The sequence below is a fragment of the Heterodontus francisci genome, unplaced genomic scaffold (genome assembly GCF_036365525.1).
Source record: "Heterodontus francisci isolate sHetFra1 unplaced genomic scaffold, sHetFra1.hap1 HAP1_SCAFFOLD_674, whole genome shotgun sequence".
NCBI classification, from domain to species: domain Eukaryota; kingdom Metazoa; phylum Chordata; class Chondrichthyes; order Heterodontiformes; family Heterodontidae; genus Heterodontus; species Heterodontus francisci.
Genome location: NW_027141531.1, coordinates 466,346 through 490,057, shown reverse-complemented (window position 1 = coordinate 490,057; position 23,712 = coordinate 466,346). Strand labels below are relative to the sequence as shown.

Here is a 23,712-nt window from a genome sequence, read left to right as displayed (position 1 = left end):
ATGGACAGATGCATCTGTGCCAGGTAGGTTGCTGAGGATGAGGTCAATATGTTTTTCCCTCTTGTTGGTTCCCTCACCACCTGCTACAGACTCAGTCTAGCAGCTATTTCCTTTAGGACTCAGCCAGTTCGGTCAGTAGTGGTGCTACCGAGCCACTCTTGGTGATGGACATTGAAGTCCCCCACCCAGAGTACATTCTGTGCCCTTGCCACCCTCAGTGCTTCTTCCAATTGATGTTCAACATGGAGAAGCACTGATTCATCACCGAGGGAGTAGAGGCAGTAGGTGGTAATCAGCAGGAGATTTCCTTGCCCATATTTGACCTGGTGCCATGAAAATTCATAGGTCCGGAGTCAATGTTGAGGACTCCAAGGGCAACTCCCTCCCGACTGTACACCACTGTGCTGCCACCATCTGGTGGGTCTGTCCTGCCGGTGGGACAGGATGTACCCGGGGATGGTGATTGCAGTGTCTGGGACATTGTCTGTAAGGTATGATTCCATGAGTATGACTATGTCAGGCTGTTGCTTGACTAGTCTGTGGGACAGCTCTCCCAACTTTGGCATAAGCCCCCAGATGGTAATAAGGACGACTTTGCAGGGTCGACAGGGTTGTGTGTGCTGTTGTCGTTTCCGGTGCCTAGGTTGATGCCGGGTGGTCCGTCCAGTTTCATTCCTTTTCTTAGACTTTGTAGCAGTTGATGCAACTGAGTGGCTTGCTAGGCCATTTAAGAGTCAACCACATTGCTGTAAGGACGGCAGATTTCCTTCCCTAATGGACATTAGTGAACCAGATGGGTTTTTACAACAATCAACAATGGTTTCATGGTCACCACTGGACAAGCTTTTTAATTCCAGATTTATTAATTGAATTCAAATTTCACCATCTGCCATGTCCTCAGAGCTCTGGATCAATAGTCCAGTGACATTACCACTACGCTGCTGTCTCCCACAGTAACAATAACTGTTCCAACTGTACCCACAGTAACAATGATTGTACCCGCGTTAACAGTAACTGTACCCGCAGTAGTCATTACTGTTTGTGCTCGTCCTTCATAGTCGAAGCTGAACATAACATCAATTAGAACTCATTGAGTTAAGTTTCAGATATCATGTGTTCGAAGATGACTAATCAGTCCAACTTGAGCACGAAAAGTTCTGTTGCATGTTGGACACACGTGTATTGTTGGTGCGGAAGTGGTGCTTGCGGCTCTGGACTTGTGAAGCTTACATCTCCTGTTAGCCAGTGTGATTCTGATCCGTTCATAGGAGGTGGTGCCTTTGCTAACGAGACTGCTCTATATAGAGCGATCTTGTGTGAGGTTCTACCACATCTCAAGGGCGGCTGAAACTCTTCAATGAGACCTTGAAGCACTTTTTCTGGCCTTTGTGTGAATGTTTCCCTTCAATTAGAAGAGATTTTTTTGGCAAATGTCTTTCAGGCATTCTGGCAACATGTGCTGCCCATTTATCTGAGCTCCCTTCAGCAGAGTGTGGATGCTAGGCATGTTGGTCAGGGAGAAAATCTTAGTATTAGGAAGCATGTCTTGCCATTTCATCTTGAGTAGTCTCTGCAAGCAGGTCATGTGTAAGTGGTGTAGCTTGTTTGTGTGTCTGCAGTGAACTGTCCAGGCTTCACAAGCATACAAGAGAATGGGAAGGACAACCGCTCTGTATACCTTCACTTTTGTTGTGAGATTAATTCCTCCTCACTCCCAGACAGTTTCTCATAGCTTGCCAAAGGCATTGCTGGCCTTATTCTGGCATCATTACTTTGTCGTCAATGTGAACTGCTCTGGAGAGGGTGCTGCCAAGGTCGGTAAAATTGTCGACTGCTTCAAGCCTTTGATCATTGACTGGAATAGTTGGCTTCACATACTGCTTTCGTGGGGCAGCTTGCTACATGACTTCAGTCTTTTTGGTGCTGATGGTGAGACCCAAGTTATCACATGCAGATGAGAAGCGATACATGCTATGTTGCATCTCTTGTTCTGAACAGGCATTTAGGGAACAGTCACCAGCGAAAAGGAAGTCACAAACCACAGCTTCATGCACTTTGATTTTGGCTTGCCATCTCTTCAAATTGAAGATTTTGCCATCTGTGCAGTATCTAATGTGAATGGCACTTTCATTAACAGAAAGTATGACAGAGAACATCTAGCTGAACAGGTTAGGAGCCAACACACAGCCCCATTTGTCACTGGGAAGGCATCAGAAGACTGTCCACCATCCAGGACTCGAGTAAGCATGCTGTCATGGAATTGTTGTACCATAATGATGACATTTTATGGACAGCCAAATTTTGCCGTAATCTTCCATTGGCCCTCACGACTAACTGTGCCAAAGACTTTAGTCAGATCAACAAATATTGAGTACAAATTGTAGTTCTGCTCTTGGCATTTCTCCTGCAGGAAACACCATGTCAACCATACCACAACCTTTTCTGAAACCATATTGACTCTCTGGTAGAAGGTTCTGTTCTAGATGTAGTGTCAAATGGTTTAGCAGGACTCTTGCAAGTATTTTCACAGCAATGCACAGTAGGGAGATTCTCAATGGTTGTCCATCATAAAGATGGACAAATGATGCATCTTTGAATTCCCGAGGAATGGCTTCCTTGCTCCACATTATCTGGAACTGTTTGCTGAGTTTGTCAAAGTATATTTCACCTGATATTGCATCTGACCCTGGTGCCTTGCCACTTGACAGGAGACTGACTGCTTTCATGATCTCAGCTTTGTTGGGGATGTCAGCAAGTAATGTGTTGACTTCAATTTGGGGCAAGTGGGCAATTGTCTCATCATTGACTGTTGAGGCCCCATTTAGAACATTGTTAAAATGTTCTGCCCATCTCTCCAGGATTTTGGGCTTGACTGTAATCAGTGTGAGAAGAGGAGCATTTCTGGAATCCTGAGGACTGCAGATTGTCTTCAGAACATTCAGTATTGTTTCTGCCTGTGTATAATTGTATTTCTTCTGTCTTTTTGCTTAGCCAGTGATCCTGCATCTCTCTAAGCTTTGACTGGATGATTTTATGGATGTGAAAAGTGAGGAAGCACAGAGTGATCTGAAGATAGAGTGTCATGAACCCAGTGCTATTTGCCATATGTGGGAATTCGGAGCAGAGGAGGAGGAAGTCCTGCATTTTATACTTTCGTTAACCTCCAGTAGCTGGTGAGTGTTCTTCTTTTGGCTGCAAGTGAGGAGACTGTAACTTGCCATTACTTTAGCTAACTAAATTAATAACAAATTGACTCATTAAATAAATAAGGTTAGACAGACATGGCAAGGCTGGTGGTGTGCTGTGACTGCAACGTGGTGGACTCTGTGGAATTTATTGCAGCCCCAAATAACCATATCTGTGGGAAGTATCTGCAGCAGGATCAACTTTGGCTCAGAGTTGCTGAGTTGGAGTCAGAGTTGCCGACATTGCAGAGCATCAGGCAGGGGGAGGGTTACCTGGACACTTTATTCCAGGAGGCAGTCACACCCCTTAGGTTAAGTAGAACTTTAGAGTTGGTCAGTGACAGGAGGACTGCGAATCAGGCAGGTATGTGGGATCCAGGATGTAGTGATGGAGGAGGCTCGGCTCTTGACTTTGACTAACAGGTATGAGGCAGCTTGCTACCTGTATGGTTGAGAACAAGGACTGCAGGGTGAATGAGCAAACTGACCCTGGCATCATGGTGCAAGAAGCCATTCAAATGGGGGGAGTGAAAAGGAATGCGGTAGTGCTGGGAGACAGTATAGTGAGGGGAATAGATGCTATACTCTGTAGCCTCGACTTGGAGTGCCAAAGTGCCAGGGTTAAGGACATCTCCTCGTGGCTGGAGATGATCTTGGAGTAGGAGGGGCAGGATCCAGTTGTCATGGTCCACGTAGGAACCAATGAAATAGGTAGAACTAGGAATGATGTTCTGCTGAGGGAGATTGATGAGTTAGGGTCCAAATTAAAACACAGAACTCCAAAAGTTCAAACTTCAAACAATCTCTGGATTGTTACCTGAGCCACGCGCTAATTAGCATAGGATCAAATAGATTAGAGAATTAAACGCATGGCTCAAAGAGTGGTGTGGGAGGAAGGGGTTTCAATTCATGGGGCACTGGCACCAGTACTCAGGAAAGAGAGAGCTTTTTCATTGGGATGGGCTCTACTTAAACCGAGCTTGGACCAGCGTCCTGGTGAATGGGCCATGGATAGGGTTTTAAACTAATGGGGTGAGAGTGGGGGGTGGTGTGGAAGTCAGGCAAAGGGAAAATTAGAGATCCAAAGAGAAATGTCAAGGCAATAGAACGGTGTACCGATGTGGGTGAAGACAAGAAGAGTGGGGCAAGAAGAGACAGAGAGTCTAATGGTAATCATGCATCAGCAGCTAAGGTCCATTCGGAAAAAAGTAGAAAGAAAATAAAATTAAAGTCTCTTTATCTGAATGTGCGAAGCATCTGCAAAAAGGTAGCTGAACTAGTGACACAAATAGAAATACATGGTTACAAGGTGACCAAGTTTGGGAAATAAGATTTCCAGGGTACACAACATTTCAAAAAGACAGGCAGAATGGAAAAGGAGGAGGGGTAATCCTGATAGTAAAATATGACATAAGGAGATTAGTGAGAAAGGATCTTGGCTCAGAAGATCAGGAAGTAGAATCAGTATGGGTGAAAATTAGGAATAGAAAGGATCAGAAAATGCTGTTGGGAGTAGTTTCAGCCCCCTAACAGTACTTATACTGTTGGACAGAGCATTAAGCAAGAAATTACTGGAGCTTGTAACAAAGGCAATGTAATAATTGTGGGTGACTTTAATCTTCATATAGACTGGACCAATCAAATTGGCAAAGGTGGTCTGGAAGATGAGTATGTAGAATGCTTTTGTGACAGTTTCCTGGAGCAATACATTGTGGAATTGATTAGGGTTAAGGCGATTTTAGATCTAGTATTGTGTAATGAGGCAGAGTTAATTAATAATCTCATAGTAAAAGCTCTGCTGGGAACTAGTGATCGTAATACAACTGAATTCCATATTAAGTTTTAAATGACATACTCCATTCACAAACAAGAATCCTAAACTTAAACAAAGCCAGTTATATAGGTATGAGGGAAGAGCTGGCTAAGGTTGATTGGGTAAATAAACCAAAAGTTATGCTGGTAAATCAACAGTGGGAGACATTTAAAGAAACAATTCAGATTGTTCAACAAAAATATATTCCATTAAAAAACAAAAACTCAGCAAGAAAGATTCAGCTGTGGCTTACGAACAAAGTTAAGGATAGTATTTGATTAAAAGGAGAGGCTTAAAATGTTGCAAAGAATAGCAGTTGGTCTGAGGACTGGGAGTCTTTTAGAATCCTGCAAAGGGCCACCAAAAAGTTGACAAAAAGGTAAAAAACTAGAATGAAAGTAAAGTAGCCAGGACTGTTAGAGCTGTTACAAGTATATAAAGAGGAAGAGAGTAGCTAAAGTAAACATTGGTCCCTTAGAAGCAGTGACAGGAGAAATTATTATGGGGAATAAGGATGGTAGAGACATTGAACAAATATTTTGTGTCTGCCTTTACAATAGAAGCCACAAGTTACATATTAGAAATAAAGGCTAAAAAAAAAGGGAGGAAATTAAGGAAATTAATATCAGCAGAGAAAAAGTATTGGAGAAGTTTGAGGGAATAAAATATATCTAATCCCTGGGATCTGATAGCCTACATCCTAGGATTCTAAAAGAGACAGCCACAGAGTGGATGCACTGGTTATGATTTTCCAAAATTCCCTAGATTCTGGAACAGTCCCCAGCAGATTGGAAGTTAGCAAATGTAACACTGCCATTCAAGAAAGGAAGAAGAGAGAAAAAAGGGAACTACAGGCCAGTGAGCCTGACATCAGTTGTCGGGAAAGTACTGGAGTCTATTATTAAAGAAGTCTTAACAATGCACTTAGATTATCATAGTATGATCAGACAAAGTCAGCATGGTTGAACGAAAGGGAAGTCATGTTTGACAAATTTATTAAAGTTTTTTGAAGATGTAGCTTACTAGACAGATAAAGGGGAACCAGTAGATGTAGTATACTTGGATTTCCAAAAGGTTTTCGATAAGGTGCCACACACAAGGTTAATACAGAAGTTAAGGACTCATGGAGTTGGGGGTAATATATTAGCATGGATAGAGGATTGGTTAATGGACAGGAAACAGAGAGTGGGGATAAACAGGGCATTTTCAAGCTATGAGGAGGACACAAAGAGGCTAAAAGAGATATAGACAGATTAAGTGAGTGAGCAACAAGGTGGCAGATGGAGTATAATGTGGGCAAGTGTGAGGTTATTCAGTTGGCAGTAACAATAGAAAAGCAGAATATCTTTTAAAAGGTGTGAAACTTGTAAATGTTGAAGTTCAGAGGCTCTTGGTTGTATTTGTACAATGAACACAAAAAGTTAGCATGCAGGTACAGCAAGCAATTAGGAAGGCCAATGGCATGTTGGCCTTTATTACAAGGGGATTGGAGTACAGGAATAAAGAAGTATGGCTACAATTGTACAGGGCTTTGGTAAGACCACATCCAGAGTACTGTGTGCAGTTTTGGTCTCCATATTTAAGAAAGAATATACTTGCCTTGGAGGCTGTACAGGAAAGGTTCACTAGATTGAACCCTGGAATGAGAAGGTTGTTCTATGATGAGAGGCTGAGTAAACTGGGTCTATATTCTCTGGAGTTTAGAAGAATGAGAGGTGATCTCATTGAAACATATAAGATTCTGAAGGGGCTTGACAGGGTAGACACTGAGAGGTTGCTTCCCTGGCTGGGGAATCTAGAACATGGGGGCACAGCCTCAGGATAAGGGGACAATCATTTAGGATTGAGATGAGGAGAAATTTCTTCACTCAAAGGGCTGTGAATCTTTGGAATTCTCTACCCCAGAGGGTAGTGGATGCTTCATCGTTGAATATATTAAAGGCTGAGCTAGAAAGATTTTTGGTCCCTCGGGAAACAAGGGAGATAGGAAACAGGCAGACAAGTGGGGTTGAAGCCAAAGATCAGCCATGATCGTATTGAATGGTGGAGCAGGCTCGATGGGCCAAATGGTCTACTCCTGCTCCTATTTCTTATGTTCTTATGTTGTTGAAGCAGCTTTCTTTGAAGCAGATGAATGGTTGTTTTGGTGGACACTAACGAGATGGTGTTTCTCATCCACTAGAGTCTGAATCTCCTCATTGTTTTTATCAAACCAGTCCTGGTGCTTATGGGTGGAGGGTCCCAGATGTTCTAGGGTGGTAGAGTGCACAAGGTCTCTGAGGCTATCCAGTCATCGTTCATGCTGCGAGAGATAAATTTAAGACCATCTAGCTGTCAGTAACAGTATCTATACCCACAGTAACAATAACCGTACCCACAGTAACGGTAACTGTACTCACAGCGACTGTAACTGTACTCATAGTAGTGCACCTTCACTGTACTGTAACTGAACTAGGACTAATAGTAACTAATAGGAATTGTACCCACAGTAACAATAACTGTACCCACAGTAACAGTAACTGTACCCACAGTAACAATAACTGTATCTGTGGTAATAACTGTACCCAGTGACACTAACTGTACATGCTAACTGTACCAGCAGTAACAGTAACTATACTGCAGTAACGGGAACTGTACCCACACTAACTGTACCCTTAGTATCGGTAACCTACCCACAGGCACTTTACTGAGACAAAATCAGACAAGTTTATTCAGTGTTATGCAGCATGGTCTGTCGCAGCGTGATGTTGATATCTCTCTGTAACAGTGCGAGAGACAGTTTTCTGGTCCATTGTGGAGAGGTCAGTGAATCCCTAGGCTTCATTAACAGGTTCAATGGTGAATGAGGAGAATGTAAGATTAAGCTTTGCTCGGCTAATAATCTAAGTAAAGTGTCGCAAATAAGTGCCGTTGACAAAGGGGTGTAAGTTCTTTCAGTGCATCTCTGAATCCGAGGGGCTATCGTTTGCCATCCGTCTGCCCATTTCTGACGGAGAATAACAGTAACATTCTGGTCGGTTGCACCTACCTCAAGGTGAAAGGGTTGAGTCGGGTCCAGTGCAACAAGGCAGGTTGCCTGCATGACAGCTGCTTTAAGTTTGTTACTGCATCACTGTGGAATTCTGACCAGACAGGGCGGATATCATCATCCCTTTTTTAACAGTTTGTAGAGCAATTTTGCCACTTTGGCAAATCCCAGAATGAAGTTCCTCCGATACACTACCAATCCCAGAAATGAGCGGAGTGCCATTTTGGACACCAGGAGAAGCAATTGTTGTATAGCATCCCCCTTTTGGCTGTCCAGAGTCTTCCCAGCCAATGAGAGGTATATTGACATAGGATAAATAAGATTAGAGAGCTGAATGTGCTCAAAGATTGGTGTGGGAAGTGAGTTTCGATTCATAGGGCACTGGCACCAGTACTGGGGAAAGAGGGAGCTGTACCATTGGGACAGCCCTCACCTGAACCGCACTGGAAATAGTGTTCTGGCGAGTCATATAACTCGGGCTGTGGAGAGAGCTTTAAACTAAATAGTGGAGGCGAGGATTCATGTGGGGTGGGGGGGGCGGGTAGGGGGAGTGGTGATTTGGAAAGTTAAAGAGAAAGGACAAGGCAATAGTGCAGGGTAATGATATGGATAATGACAACCAGAGTGTGACAGGAAGGGACAGAGTGTACAAACATAAGAGTGCACCAGCAAATAAGGTCAGAGTAAGAAAAATATTAAAGCCTCTTGATCTAAATGCTCACAGCATTCATAAGAAGATGGATGAATTGATAGGACACATAGAAATAACTGAGAACGAAATGATAGCCATTACAGAGACATGGTAGCAAGGTGACCAAGGCAGGGACCTGAATACTGAAGGATATTTAACATTTTGGAGGGACAGGAAGAAAGGAAAAGGAGGTGGTGTAGCTCTGTTAATAAAGGATGAGATCAGTACAATAGTGAGAAATGATCTTGGTTCAGAAGATCAACATATAGAATCAGTTTGGGTGCGGATAAGAAACAGCAAACACAGTATGCATCAAGAAATATTGGGGGTTTGCAAGAAAAGTATGGCAATAATCCCGCGTGATTTTAATCTTCACATCGATTGGACAAATCAAATTGGCAAAGATGGCCTGGAGGATGAATTCATAAATTGTATTCAGGACAGTTTCTTAGAACAATATGTTCTAGAACCTAGCAGGGACCAGGCTAATTCAGACCTGGTAATGTTTAATGAGACAGGATTACTTCAATACATCATAATAAAGGATCCTCTAGGCAAGAGTGATCATAACATGATAGAATTTCACACTTAGTTTGAGGGTGAGAAACGTGAGTCCATAACTAGTGTCTTAAACTTAAATAAAGGCAATTACAAAGGTTTGAAGACAGCTAAAGTGGACTGGGAAAATATGTTAAAAGGTAAGATGGTAGAGGAGCAGTGGCAGACATTTAAGGAGATATTTCATAACTACCAACAAAGATATATTCCATTGAGGAAGAAAGATTCTACCAGAAGGATGCATCATCTGTCGCTAACTAAGGAAGTTAAGGGTGGTATCAAATTGAAAGAAAAGGCGTACAATATTGCAAAAATTAGTGGTAGGCCAGAAGATTGGGAAAATCTTAGAAACCAGCAGAGGGTGACAAAAAAAAGAGGGAGAAATTAGGGTATGAGAGAAAACTAGCGAGAAATATAAAAACAGAGTAAAAGACAAATATATAAAAAGGAAAAGAGTAGTTAAAGTGAGCATTGGTCTCTTAGAGGGTGAGACTGGGGAATTAATAATGGGAAATAGGAAATGGCAGAGGCTTTGAAAAAATATTTTGCATCCGTCTTCACAGCAGAAGACAAAAAAAGTATCCTAAGAACAGTAGAAAATCAGCAGGCAAAAGGGAGGGAGGAACTTCAAGCAATCACAATCACTGGAGAAAAAGTAATGGGAATGCTAATAGGACTAAAGGCTGACAAGTTCCCTGGACCTGATGGCCTGCATCCGAGGATTTTAAATGAGGTGGTGGCAGAAATTGTGGATGCAATAGTTGCTATCTGCCAAAATTCCCTAGATCCTGGAAAGGTCGCAGCAGATTGGAAATCCGCAAATGTAACACCTCTATTCAAGAAAGGAGGGAGACAGAAAACAGGAACCTATTGGCTAGTTAGCCTAACATCTGTTGTTGGGAAAATGTTAGAATCCATTATGAAAGAGGTAGTAACAGGACATCAAGAAAATCATAATACAATCAGGCAGAGACAACATAGTTTTATGAAAGGGAAATCATGTTTGACTAATTTATTAGAGGTTTTGAGGATGTCTAAGCAGGATAAAGTAGCTGTAGCGTATTTGGATTTCCAAAAGGCATTTGATAAGGTGCCATATAAAGGTTATTACACCAGATAAGAGCTCATTGTGTTGAGGGCGATATATTAGCATGAATAGAGGATTGTTTAACTAATAGGAAATAGAGAGTCAGGATAAATTGATTATTTTTAGGATATAACTGTAACTAGTGGGGTGCCACAGGGATCAATGCTGAGGCCTCAACTATTTACGATCTATATTAATAACTTGGATGAAGGGAACGAGTATATTGTAGCCAAATTTGCAGACAATACAAAGATTGGCAGGAAAGCATGTGAGGAAAATTTGGCAGATGGAGTATAATGTGGGAAAATGTGAAGTTGTCCACTTTGGCAGTAAGAATAGAAAAGCAGAATATTATTTATATGGAGAGAGACTGCCAAATGCTGTGGTACAGAGGGACCTGGGTGTATTCATACACGAATCACAAAAAGTCAGCAAGCAGGTAGAGCAAGTAATTGGGAAAGAAAATGGAATGTTGGCCTTTATTGCAAAGGGGATGGAGTATAAAAGTAGGGAAGTCTTGCTACAACTGTACAGGGCATTGGTGAGACTCCACCTAGAGTACTGTGTACAGCTTTGGTCATCTTATTTAAGGAGGGACATACTTGCATTGGAAGCAGTTCAGAGAAGGTTCACGATGCTGATTCTTGGGATGATGGATTTGTCTTTTGAGGAAAGGTTGAGCAGGTTGGGTCTATACTCATTGGAGTTTAGAAGATTGAAATGTATAAGATTCTGAGGGGACTTGACAGGGTAGCTGCTGAGAGGACATTTCCCCTCATGAGGGAAATCTAGGGCCACAGTTTCAAATAAGCGGTCTCCCAGTTAAGACAGACAGGAGGAGGAATTTCTTCTCTCAGAGGGTTGTTAGTGTTTGGAATTCTCTTCCCCAGCGAGCAGTGGAGGCTGGATCATGGAATATACTCAAGGCTGAGTGAGACAGATTTTTGATCTACAAGGGCATCAAGGGTTATGGGGGGTAGACAGGAAAGTGGAGTTAAGGCCACAATCAGATCAGCCATGATCTTATTGAATGGCGAGCAGGCTTGTGAGGCTGAAGGGTCTACTCCTGCTTCTAATTCTTTTGTTCTTATGTTCTTCTCGACACTCCCAGGTAAGTGCCTTGTTCCTTCAGCAACTGGCTGTGGTGCTGGTTGACCTGAAGGGCTGCTTGAATCAGTAGTGGGCAGTAACTAATCGAGGAGGGATAAATGTTCGTCCAAGGTGGTTGGTGGCCAGAAGCAGATCTCCCACATACTGAAATAAACAATCTGGTCCCGAAAATCCTTGGAGTGCCCTCACCATACATATATGGAAAATAGTCGGGGCATTGTGAAATCCCTGTGGCAAACATGTACAAGTATAGCTTTGATCTTCAAAAGTAAATGCAAACTTGTATTGATTCACCTTTCTGACCAGGATACTTCAAACCCATTGGAAATATCCAATCTAGAAAAGTACTTGGACCCGGTCGGTATTTGTGATAGAGGTGTTGGCGTTTCCCTCAAGACTGGAGAGCAGGCTGGCATTAGAGTTAAGCTTGTGGTCGTCAATGGTTAACCTCCAATTGCTGTCCAGTTTCTTTCGAGGCCAAATAGGTAAACTGGTCGTGAAAGTACCCAGCCTAACAGCACCCTGCTGGAGAAGGGACTGAATGGTGTCTCTAATGAAGGGAAGGCTTTCCCTGGGAATGAGATATTGTTTAGCAAATGGGTGTTGTGCCCATTTATGGATTCCTTCCCTGCCCTTCAACCATAATCATGCTCATCAGTGGCGAACGCTAAGAGATGTTTCTAGATTAATCCCACTACCCTGGTGTCCTCATGTCTCTGAGCATCATAGGTCAATGACTTTTTAATTGCCAAGACCGAGTGAGCATTCGAGATCTGGACAGCAATCCCTTTTCCATCGGCTGAGGAAGTCAACCAGAAGCAATTGTGATTCTAGTCAATTATTGTCCCATACTGGTTCAGTGCGTCAATTCCCAAAATCCCCCTCCCATCTGAGGTGGTCATGGAAACAGGTGACGAGAGTTCCCAGCCTAAGCTTCCCAAAGGAAGTCCCATCAAAGCTCATAAGCAGCAAATAATCCCTTCCTGCCAGTGTGGCTTTTGGGGCATGAGCTGTGTGTGACAGTGACTGCCGATCCTGTGTCTATTAGCATAATCTGTCATCAGCCCCCTTTTAAAACGACTGGGATCACAGGTCACCAGTCACTATCATGTCAGAACCCCAATACCGACTATTTGGAGGGGGTTGACTTTCCTCATTGGGTAGAGAGGCTCTCCAGGGGTGAGGCCGCCAAGGAAAAGAAACCCACTGTGGGCGGTGCAGATGAGGTTGCCTGAAAGGCGCCACAAACCAGCTGCCTTCCTTTGTCCTCCCCCATGGAATTTGCCATGGTTATCAGAGCAAGCAGTCGGACGAACGTTTGCTCGACCCAGGATGGTTTCAGGTTGGGTTGGTGGGGAGTAGCATGGCGTGGGTAACAGACAGTCCCTAACAATATGTCCTGTTATACTGGTCCTCCTTGTCCCCTCCCAGGATACCATTTAGGTCCTTCACGATTGTAGCTTTGTTTAGAGGCACAGCCTTTGGGGTGCCTCATGTGCGTGTTGGACAATCACAATTAACTCAGCCCACTGTCACTCCAGGTGGGTGGTTATACCCATAGCCTTCTTCACCAGTGCTTGTAGCTGGGCTAGAAATATAGTTTTAAATGGTAAATGATCCCTCCCATGTATGGTGGGAGCCTCATGCTGGGATCGCTTGTACGGGTGATTTGCATAAAAGTTAACAAACTTGTTCTGACTTTGTCTCAATAAAGTAGTTTCACAACTGAACCTTGTTGCCACATGAGTTCCTGCGTGAGTAACGGGGACAAACCTTTACAGAATTATAGCTGGTGACCATGGCAGGATGTGACTAAGTTGTGAAAACTTTTTGAGAGAAAGGAAGGATCTGGAGTCTGGCCAACATGTGTCTTGGGAGAGGAACCTTATGGGATATTAACCCATATTAAGTCTGGACGGAAGAGTGCATACATCCTCCTGCCGCTTTAGTCTTTGGTCCTCAAATTTTTTTCTCTTTTTCTCTGTCTCTCTCATCTCTTGTCTTCAGGTGTCTGGTTTTTCACTGCTGTGTGGGCTGGATTGGGAGGGTCTCTTTAATCCTGGCTCTTATCCAATTCACCCCTTCCAGTGCCCAATTGTGCTCATCCCCATGGTGGTCATGTATTGTGCATGCTTTTCACCAATCATATACATTCCACATTATCTGTATTAGCCTGAACATGATCACGTAAGGTTCTCCATATTCACCACTGTTCTGCTTCCTCTGATTTTGAGCTGCTACATCCTGTGATCTCTTATCTCAGATAGTCTCCAGCAAGTCTGCTCTTTTAGCTTACACAAGCAATTTTGAACTTGCTACAAGGACTTAGCTTTTTAGCTGCTGCAAGTATTTTAAAGCCTGACATCATTTGCCATGAAGAAGAGTCACTGATCGGAAACATTAACTCTGCTTCTGTCTCCACAGATGCTGCCAGACCTGCTGAGTATTTCCAGCATTTCTTGTTTTTATAACATTTCCCATGATTCTTCTACCTTGGCATCTATTTATATTGTGCCGTAGTTCGACATTTTCCCAATTTACTATATACTGCAAAAGTAGTCTTAATAAAGCTGTGTTAATAATCTTTCAGTACCCACAGTAACAATAACTGCACCTGCAGTAAGAGTAACTCTACCCACAGGAATCATAACTGCACCTGCAGCAACAGTAACTCTACCCACAGTAACAATAACTGGACCTGCAGTAACAGTAACTCTACCCACAGTAACAATAACTGTACCTGCAGTAAGAGTAACTCTTCCCACAGTAACAATAACTGCACCTGCAGTAACAGTAACTCTACCCACAGTAACAATAACTGTACCTGCAGTAAGAGTAACTCTACCCACAGTAACAATAACTGCACCTGCAGTAAGAGTAACTCTACCCACAGTAACAATAACTGCACCTGCAGTAACAGTAACTGTACCCACAGTAACAATAACTGCACCTGCAGTAACAGTAACTCTACCCACAGTAACAATAACTGCACCTGCAGTAAGAGTAACTCTACCCACAGTAACAATAACTGCACCTGCAGTAACAGTAACTCTACCCACAGTATCAATAACTGCACCTGCAGTAAAAGTAACTCTACCCACAGTATCAATAACTGCACCTGCAGTAAGAGTAACTCTACCCACAGTAACAATAACTGCACCTGCAGTAACAGTAACTCTACCCACAGTATCAATAACTGCACCTGCAGTAACAGTAACTCTACCCACAGTAACAATAACTGCACCTGCAGTAAGAGTAACTCTACCCACAGTAACAATAACTGCACCTGCAGTAAGAGTAACTCTACCCACAGTAACAATAACTGCACCTGCAGTAACAGTAACTCTACCCACAGTAACAATAACTTTCACCTGCAGTAAGAGTAACTCTACCCACAGTAACAATAACTGCAGCTGCAGTAACAGTAACTGTACCCACAGTAACAATAACTGCACCTGCAGTAAGAGTAACTCTACCCACAGTAACAATAACTGGACCTGCAGTAACAGTAACTCTACCCACAGTAACAATAACTGCACCTGTAGTAACAGTAACTCTACCCACAGTATCAATAACTGCATCTGCAGTAAGAGTAACTCTACCCACAGTATCAATAACTGCACCTGCAGTAACAGTAACTCTACCCACAGTAACAATAACTGCACCTGCAGTAAGAGTAACTCTACCCACAGTAACAATAACTGCACCTGCAGTAACAGTAACTCTACCCACAGTAATAACTGCACCTGCAGTAACAGTAACTCTACCCACAGTAACAATAACTGCACCTGCAGTAAGAGTAACTCTACCCACAATAACAATAACTGCAACTGCAGTAACAGTAACTCTACCCACAGTAATAACTGCACCTGCAGTAAGAGTAACTCTACTCACAGTAACAATAACTGCACCTGCAGTAAGAGTAACTCTACCCACAGTAACAATAACTGCACCTGCAGTAACAGTAACTCTACCCACAGTAACAATAACTGGACCTGCAGTAAGAGTAACTCTACCCACAGTAACAATAACTGCACCTGCAGTAACAGTAACTCTACCCACAGTAACAATAACTGCACCTGCAGTAACAGTAACTCTACCCACAGTAACAATAACTGCACCTGCAGTAACAATAACTGCACCTGCAGTAAGAGTAACTCTACCCACAGTAACAATAACTGCACCTGCAGTAAGAGTAACTCTCCCCACAGTAACAATAACTGCACCTGCAGTAAGAGTAACTCTCCCCACAGTAACAATAACTGCACCTGCAGTGAGAGTAACTTTACCCACAATAACAATAACTGTACCTGCAGGATGTGGTAGGAATATGGGATTAGTGTAGGATTAGTATAAATGGGTGGTTGATGGTCAGCACAGACTCAGTGGGCCGAAGGGCCTGTTTCAGTGCTGTATCTCAAAATAAATAAAGAGCTGAGTTTCCTGAGGGTGAAATCCAGCTCTGGTCTTTCCCTCTGCCTCCTGCTGCTTTTAAAGTAAACATGCCAAAGCTGGCCCGAAACCAGGTTCTCCGTACTTAAAAGCTTTTGAAGGGATGTGACAACCACCCAACATTGTTAATATGCAAATATATTTATTTATTTCTGCCGTTGAATTCCAAACATACAGAGTAATCCTGTGAGACGAGCAAGCCCCAGCTTTGATTCCAGCTCTGCTGGTTCATAAGCAGATCTCAGCCGGGGTAACAGGTCGGGTGCTACAATTGGCCTCAGTACCCTTGGTTTTGAGATAGGGGGAAATCAAATGCAGGGTTCCTGTTCCTGATCACTATCCAGTAACTCCTGCTGCATAGAGCGTGACTGGACTTTGATCAGCTCTAGCTCTTCATGTTGCTTCTCGAGTTGCCAACCAACCAGGATCACCCTGGATTCAGCAAGCTATGACATAACAATCTGTACTTATTTGGCGCCTTTAATGTAGTAAAGATGTCCCAAGCCACTTCACAGGAGTGTTATCAAACAAAATCAGATACCGAACCACATAAGGAAATATGAACACAAAAGCAAACTATTGCAGTGGCTGTAAATGTGAAATTTAAAAACAGTAAGTGCTGGAAATACTCAGCAGGTCGGGCAGCATCTGAAGAAAGAGACACAGAGTCAAAGTTTCAGGTCTGTGACCTTACATCAGAACATCAGCATTGTGTATTTCCAGCATTTTCTGTTTGTATTAATTTTAAAAATGTTAAGACAGATGACCAAAAGCTTGGTCAAAGATGTAGATTTTAAGGAGCATCTTAAAGGAGAGATAGAGAAGCAGAGAGGTGTAGGGAGGGAATTTCAGAGCTTAGGGCCTTGGCAGCTGAAGGCATAGTCACTAATATGTTGGAGCAATTAAAATCAGGGATGTGCAAGAGGCCAGAATTAGAGGAGTGCCGATATCTCAGAGGGTTGTGGGGCTGGAGGAGATTACAGAGATAGGGAAGAGCGACATCACAGACAACTTTGAAAATGAGGATGAGAATTTTAAAATCAAGATGTCGTTTATCCAGAGCCAGTGTCGGTCAGCAAGCACAGGGGTGATAGGTGAACGGGACTTGGTGTGTTAGGACACAAGCAGCAGAGTTTTAAATGATCTCAAGTTTACGGAGGGGAGAATGTGGGAGACCAGCCAGGAGGGCATTGGAGTGGTCAAGTCTAGAGGTGACAGAGGCATGAGTGAGGGCTTCAGCAGCAGATGAGCTGAGGCAGGATTGGAGGCGGGCCCAGACATTGTTTTCGAGAAATCCCAGGAGAAAAAGCACAAGGACATTTTACAAAACAGGCGTGTTTCATTTTCTTTGAACACTTTTGTTTATTAATTCTAAAAATTAGATGGGAAAACAAAAGGCTGCTCGACTGGCTGGGGCACTTGGAGGCAAGAGGTCATTTGATGAAGCTTCCAGGAATATTCCCAACCGGAGTTGGCATTCCCTACTTGCTTCAGATTGTGAGGCTGCTGCTTTCAAGATCCAGATCTGCAGGAATCGCAGTGTACTAACTTGTAGAAACCATAGAAAAAATCCAATTTGGCTGAAGTACAAACACAAAACCAAACAGAAACACAGCCCATGAGATTATCAGGAGAAAAGGATTCATTTTAAACCTGATATTTATAGGGAGAAAATCATGGAACTAACAGTAGTAATTTCTGTGCTGGGTATGTTTCTCATTCTGGGGCCCCTCAATTAGCTGGTTATTGATGGAGCAAGAACCCCACTGAATCCATCTCTAACTTGCTCCAATCTCCCCAACCTGGAACATCCATTTTCTACACAGTGGGTTCAGAGCAATAATATTGCCCCGATTCAGTTACGCTGTTGATATCACTTTTTAAAAAGCTGCAGCCATTTTAAGGGCCGCAGCAGCAGCTTTCTGGTGGTGGTGTGGGATAGGGGAGGTTTGGGAGTGGTGGGTTGTGTGTGGTGTGGTTGGGGTCCTGTGGCAGGGTTGGGAGTAAGGGGTTAGTGGCAGGAAGGGTCCAGATTCTCATACACATCCCTGGAGGCCCTTGTGGTGGAAGTCAAGGCCCGAAGAGCAAGATGGCCAGGCTCTGGGGGCAGGAAGCCTCCCAGGTGTGTGATGTGGATTGTGTGGAGGGAGATGGCAGAGGCAGACAGTGAGGCCTGCACCAGTCCTGGATCTGGCACTTTGTGCAAGACAGAGTTCAATGAGCTCACAAGGGTGCCCAAGGTAAGTCAAGTCATCACATTCAGATCACACTAGGGGGTCCTCCCTGATCAGACTGTGTATATACTCCCTGATCAGACCATGGGGGTCCTCCCTGATCAGACCATGGGGGTCCACCCTGATCAGACCATGGGGGTCCACCCTGATCAGACCACGGGGGTCCTCCCTGATCAGACCACGGAGGTCCTCCCTGATCAGACCACGGAGGTCCTCCCTGATCAGACCACGGGGGTCCTCCCTGATCAGACCACGGGGGTCCTCCCTGATCAGACCACGGGGGTCCTCCCTGATCAGACCACGGAGGTCCTCCCTGATCAGACCACGGAGGTCCTCCCTGATCAGACCACGGAGGTCCTCCCTGATCAGACCACGGGGGTCCTCCCTGATCAGACCACGGGGGTCCTCCCTGATCAGACCACGGGGGTCCTCCCTGATCAGACCACGGGGGTCCTCCCTGATCAGACCACAAGGGCCCTGCCTGATCAGACCACGGAGGTCCTCCCTGATCAGACCACAGGGGTCCTCCCTGATCAGACCACAGGGGTCCTCCCTGATCAGACCATGGGGTCCACTGTTGGACGCTTATTCCATAGCCAGGGACAGTGCATTCAAGAGAATGCAGGAGAAGGAAGCCTTTCAGGGTTTTGATTGTACCAGATACTTGGGTTTGTACTGACCTCTCTCTCTGGCCCATTCATGCTACGTACTACCTTACCTTTATGAAGTTCTCCAGCAGGTAGTTGGCCGTGACCCATCCAAAAACCCCCTCCTCGTTACCCGACAGGATTTTCGCTCCTTGGTAGTTGAACTTGTAGGATTTCATGGTGGTGGCGATGGCAGCAAGGACCCCATTGGTAGCCTCAGGATCAGTCAGACTGCAGACAGACAAAGACAGGGTTTATGGCAGCTTAGTGTGGTGGGACTGGGCTGACAACTCAGAGATTATGGAGGGGTGGTAGGGCGATGTTAAGGAATAACAGGATGGTGTCGCTGGGGGGGGAGGTGCGAGGTGAGCAGGAAGCTATCCATACCCCCTCACCCACTACCCCCCTACTGCCCCGAGGGATTTTAACCCCCAGGCCTCCCCTCGATGGCCCCAATCAGCCTTCCACCTGACTCCATGGCTTTCTGACTCAGAAGTGAGTGTTACAAGGCTGAATTCTTGTAAACTCCTTATCGGCTCACTCATGTCCTTCAGGGATGGGGGCTTACCATCCCTCCCTGGTCTGGGCCCACATGTGACTCCAGTCCCACAGTATGTGGTCAACTCTTAGAGCCTTGCCCATGCGGCCCAGTATAGAGGAGGTCATGGTTAGCTTGGTCTCAGACATTAAAGCATTTGGCAGCCTTTTTGGAGTTGGTTTTGTAGCTGGAACCTTGGCTACAATTTCTGGTCCAGTCTCTATGTGGCCTGTCTTCAGTGTTCACCTGCTGCAACGTGGTCCCAACAGTTACTGAATGAAACACACCAGTGACTCTCCCATCTGGAGTGTCCGACAGAAATTCAACACGGTGACTCCTCATCCTCAAGTCTCAATGTTTCTTGCTCTCCCCCATCTTCCTCTTATTATCCATTCTCTGCTACTTTCTCATCTTCTCTCTCTTTTTTCCCAGTTTTCTTTCCCTCTCTCTCACCCTTTTACCTCTCTCATCCTCCCACATTCTTTCCCTCTTTTTTCCCCTCTTGTTCTGCCCTCTCATCTCCCTCCTTTCTTTCTCTCCTTCCTCTTCTCTTCTCTGTCTCTTTCCTTTGTATCCTTTTGCCGTCTAGACTCATCTTGCCACTGGACCAAGATAGGTCAGGACGAGAAAGTGAGCAACTCTCCTGCACTAAAATCCAATTTATGAACAAGCCATGTTCATCGTCTTTCTTTATCTGTCATTCATTATCCATCTATCACAAGTCCTGTGGTGATGGACAAGCAATGTAGCAGCAGGTGTGGATTCACTGGGAGCTGTAGCCGTGAACTTGCACAGAGGCAGCTCAGGCCTAAGGGTCATTTTTCACTCGAAGGAAGCAGTCGTGGAACTCAGCAGCCCCCTGAGTGACTGAGCAGCCCTTTACAGAACCACACTGCTCACCTCCCTAGAATGAGGATGGGGCTGGAAAAGGTGCCCCAGACATTGTCTGCTTCGCCTTCCCTGGCAAGCATCCCACAGCTGGTGGGGATCTCATCAACACGGTCGTAAGTCAATCTCAAAAAAGAAAACAAGTCACCATTGGCACATGGAACTTGAAATGGCCTAGCAAGCCACTCATGTATCAAACCTGTTACTTGCAGTTCAAGAGGATGGCCCACACCCATGTTCTCACTACCAAGAGGTGACGAATCTGCTGTTAGCTGTGCACGGGCATTAGAAAGACAAAAAGGGCATCGGTACAGTGGAGGGGGTGGGGGGGAGGAATATTGTGAAGCACCAAATCTAGTCAGTGTCCACCCCACAGCTTCTTTTATTTGTTCATAGGATGCGAGTGTTACTGGCAAGACCAGCATTTATTGCCCTTGAGAAGGTGATGGTAAATTGCCTTCTTGAATACAATTGAGTGGCTTGCTAGGTCATTTCAGAGGACAGTCAAGAATCAACATTGCCGTGGGTCTGGAGTCATCTGTAGGCCAGAGCAGACAAGGGCAAGAGATTTCCTTCCCTAAAGGACATTAGTGAATCAGATGGGTTTTTATGACAATCCGGCATTTTCATGGTCACCATTTCTGAGACTAGGTTTAAAGTCCAGATTTTATTTAATTAATGGAATTCCTCAGCTTCTGTGGTGGGATGATAAACTCATGTCTTCTGGATCATTAGTCCAGTAACTCGTCCAGTAACATAACCACTATACCACTGAACAGTCATTGAGTAAACCAGATCTGATTTGTGTTCCATGCAATTCCCGGGATACTACTGGCATTTTGGGGATTGCATCACCTCCATGCTTAATTTTCCATGAGACCTTGTGCAGAGCGTGTACAGGCCTTTGGTGATTGGTGGAGAGAGGCTGGGGCCCTCTGGTGATTGGCAGAGAGAGTGTAAGGCCCTTTGGTGATTGGTGGAGAGAGGCTAGGGCCCTCTGGTGATTGGCGGAGAGAGTGTAAGGCCCTTTGGTGATTGGTGGAGAGCACAGAGGTGTTACTTACTTCAACAAGCGCATCCCAGCCGTAGCACCAAGGTAGAGGGGGGTCTCAGCATGTCGCTCTGAGGGAATGTCTTTCATAGTCTTATCAAGGCAGGGCTTCAGACTCTTCCCAGCAGCTGGCAGATCTGCTGCATAACTTGAGATTCCAGGACCTATAGACCGATATTGAACATGGCATCAGTACATTTGTGGTTTGTAACCCTGGAGTGTGCACTAGTTACCTCCCGCCCCCACCATCATCCACAGAAGGACAGCCAGTTGCCCTCCAGTGCCTTGCCAAAATGGCCAGCTTTCATAGGTCACAGGCTATTCCACAATGGATGGCATCACAAAACATCTTGATCCAGCATGACTTTCCACCCCTCAGTACAGGGGTGCTGAACCCAATTGACCGTCCTACCAACCTAGCTCATATTAACTCAGTATGTACCAGACGTTGATTCAGAGCCTCACATTGCTCTTCCTATGAGGTGGATTAATGGCTTACAGCAGGCAAGGACTCTTCATGTAAAAACACTCCCAGGACAGGTCCCGCACAGGTTAGATACAGAGTAAAGCACCCTCTACACTGTCCCATCAAACACTCCCAGGACAGGTACAGCATGAGGTTCTCTGCTGCCTGATTGAGGACTGCTCAGTGGTCCATGAGGTTCAGCTGACTGTGGGCTGCGTGTTGGAAGCTGGAGGCTGGAGACTGGAGACTGTGCCAGTGCAACTGCTGCAGGGAGAGAGAGACAGAGACAGAGACTGAAAGGAAGATTTTTCCACTTATTTTGTCAACAAGGAAAAGGAACAGGAAGACAAAGGAACTGAAAGCTCTTCTGTGAGTTTGGTTTAACATTGCAGTCTTTTTGTATTTGATTGTTGGAGGGAGGAAGAAGAGGAAGGAAGAAGACCCAGGTTGGGGCTGCCTGTTTCAGTAGGGGGCTCCTGTGTTGTTACCACTTGGCCTGGGACAGTGGGAGCTGCCCAGGTGAGGAGACTTTACTGTTGTTTGATAACATCTGGAAAAGTGTGTGCCTGGACAGCTTCAGCTGTTTCAGGTGAAGATGACACCCCCCTCCAACCGAAAGACCAGTGATAAGACTGCTCTGTCATTTTACAGCTGCCTCCTGACTTTCCTCTCCCTCAGCCTCTTCCCCTTTGCCTCTGACTCCTTACACCATCAAGTTATTGTTATATTTGATAATTGTTTCTCCCTTCTCTCTCTCAACACACAGCGGGTGTAACTCTTCTGCCCCATGGCTTCCCAGTCCTATCCGGTGGCAGGGCCATCCTATGCTGCAGCAGCAGCTGCTGCGGCTGTTCCTGTTGCCCTGTCACCTTTCAAACTTTTGACAACGAAGCTTGGGATGAAGAGTTATGCCCACCCAAATATGACAATTGAGGCATGCGTAGAGGCAATGGTTGTTGGCCCTTTGGCCTTTGTTGCAGCCTCAAAAATGTACAGGAAAGCAGTATTTTTCCTGAAGACCGAGCGGGCAGTGTCCCTGGCCCTGAGTAAGGGGCTCACAGTGGGTGGGACTTTCCTGCCAGTGGACCCTTTGAGGGCCACTGTGCAGCGAGTAGTGTTATCCAACTTCCCGTCCTTCATTCCCGGTGAGCGCCTCCTCCCCCACCTGCACTATCTGAGGGAGGTGAAGTCGGAGATCACCCCAGTCCCGCTCGGTCTTCAGGAAAGCAACCTCCGACATGTGTACTCCTTTCGCTCCAGTTATTTATGCAGCTGGCACGGGAGGAGGTCACAGAGGGCCAATTTAGTGTAGGGTTCCAGGTGCAGCCTACCGTGTTTGCTGGACCTCGGACGGGGTGCAGTGCCATGCCTGTAAGGGGATGGGGCATGTTCATAAGAGCTGCCCCAACCTCTGGGCCACCAACTCCACCTCAGCGGCTCAGGGTGGTGTCGCTGCACCTCCCCCCTACTCCCCCAACACCTGTAACAGGTGCCGCTCAGTCAGTTCTGGAGGCCGTGGTTTTCATGGACTCCGGTGGAGAGGGGGAGACAAAGGCACACCCCCTGGACACAGAACAACTTGAGCCTGAGCTTATCCCTAGGCCCAATCCAGGGGAGCCTACCTGTCCCATGGCTGAGCTCGGGCACAAGGGATCTGGGCAGGGGGGTGCGGTGGTAGAAGCAGAGACCTCTACCAATATGGAGGTCTCTGAGCCACCGTGTCCCTCCCAGAACAAGAGGAGGATGCGCCCCTCCTTTGAAGAAAGCCCTGAACTACAGGGTCCATCTCCTAGCGCAGGTCCTTGGGCTCCCCCTGCCGCTAACACCATGAGGGCCTCGAGCCCTGGGCAGGAACCCTCCATCCCTCAGAATGGAGGGGGGGAGATGCCCCTGTAATCTTGGCAACTCCCGAGGTGGGGGGCCCGCCCGTGGTGGGGGAGCCTGTGGACCCACCAGGAGAAAAT

The 23,712-nt window shown here is 45.5% G+C and overlaps 1 protein-coding gene across 1 annotated transcript in view; it reads right to left on the bottom strand.

Annotated features, from left to right (window-relative positions):
* The window catches only part of LOC137363990 (ectonucleoside triphosphate diphosphohydrolase 2-like), a 113,073-nt gene that overhangs the window by 36,754 nt on the left and 52,607 nt on the right, over nucleotides 1-23,712 (bottom strand). Inside the window, exons 3-4 of the mRNA XM_068027486.1 lie at nucleotides 21,296-21,446; nucleotides 18,877-19,036 (exon numbers count right to left, since the gene is read on the bottom strand). Coding sequence (XP_067883587.1) covers nucleotides 18,877-19,036; nucleotides 21,296-21,446 — 311 coding nt within the window. The remainder of the gene's footprint in view (nucleotides 1-18,876; nucleotides 19,037-21,295; nucleotides 21,447-23,712) is intronic.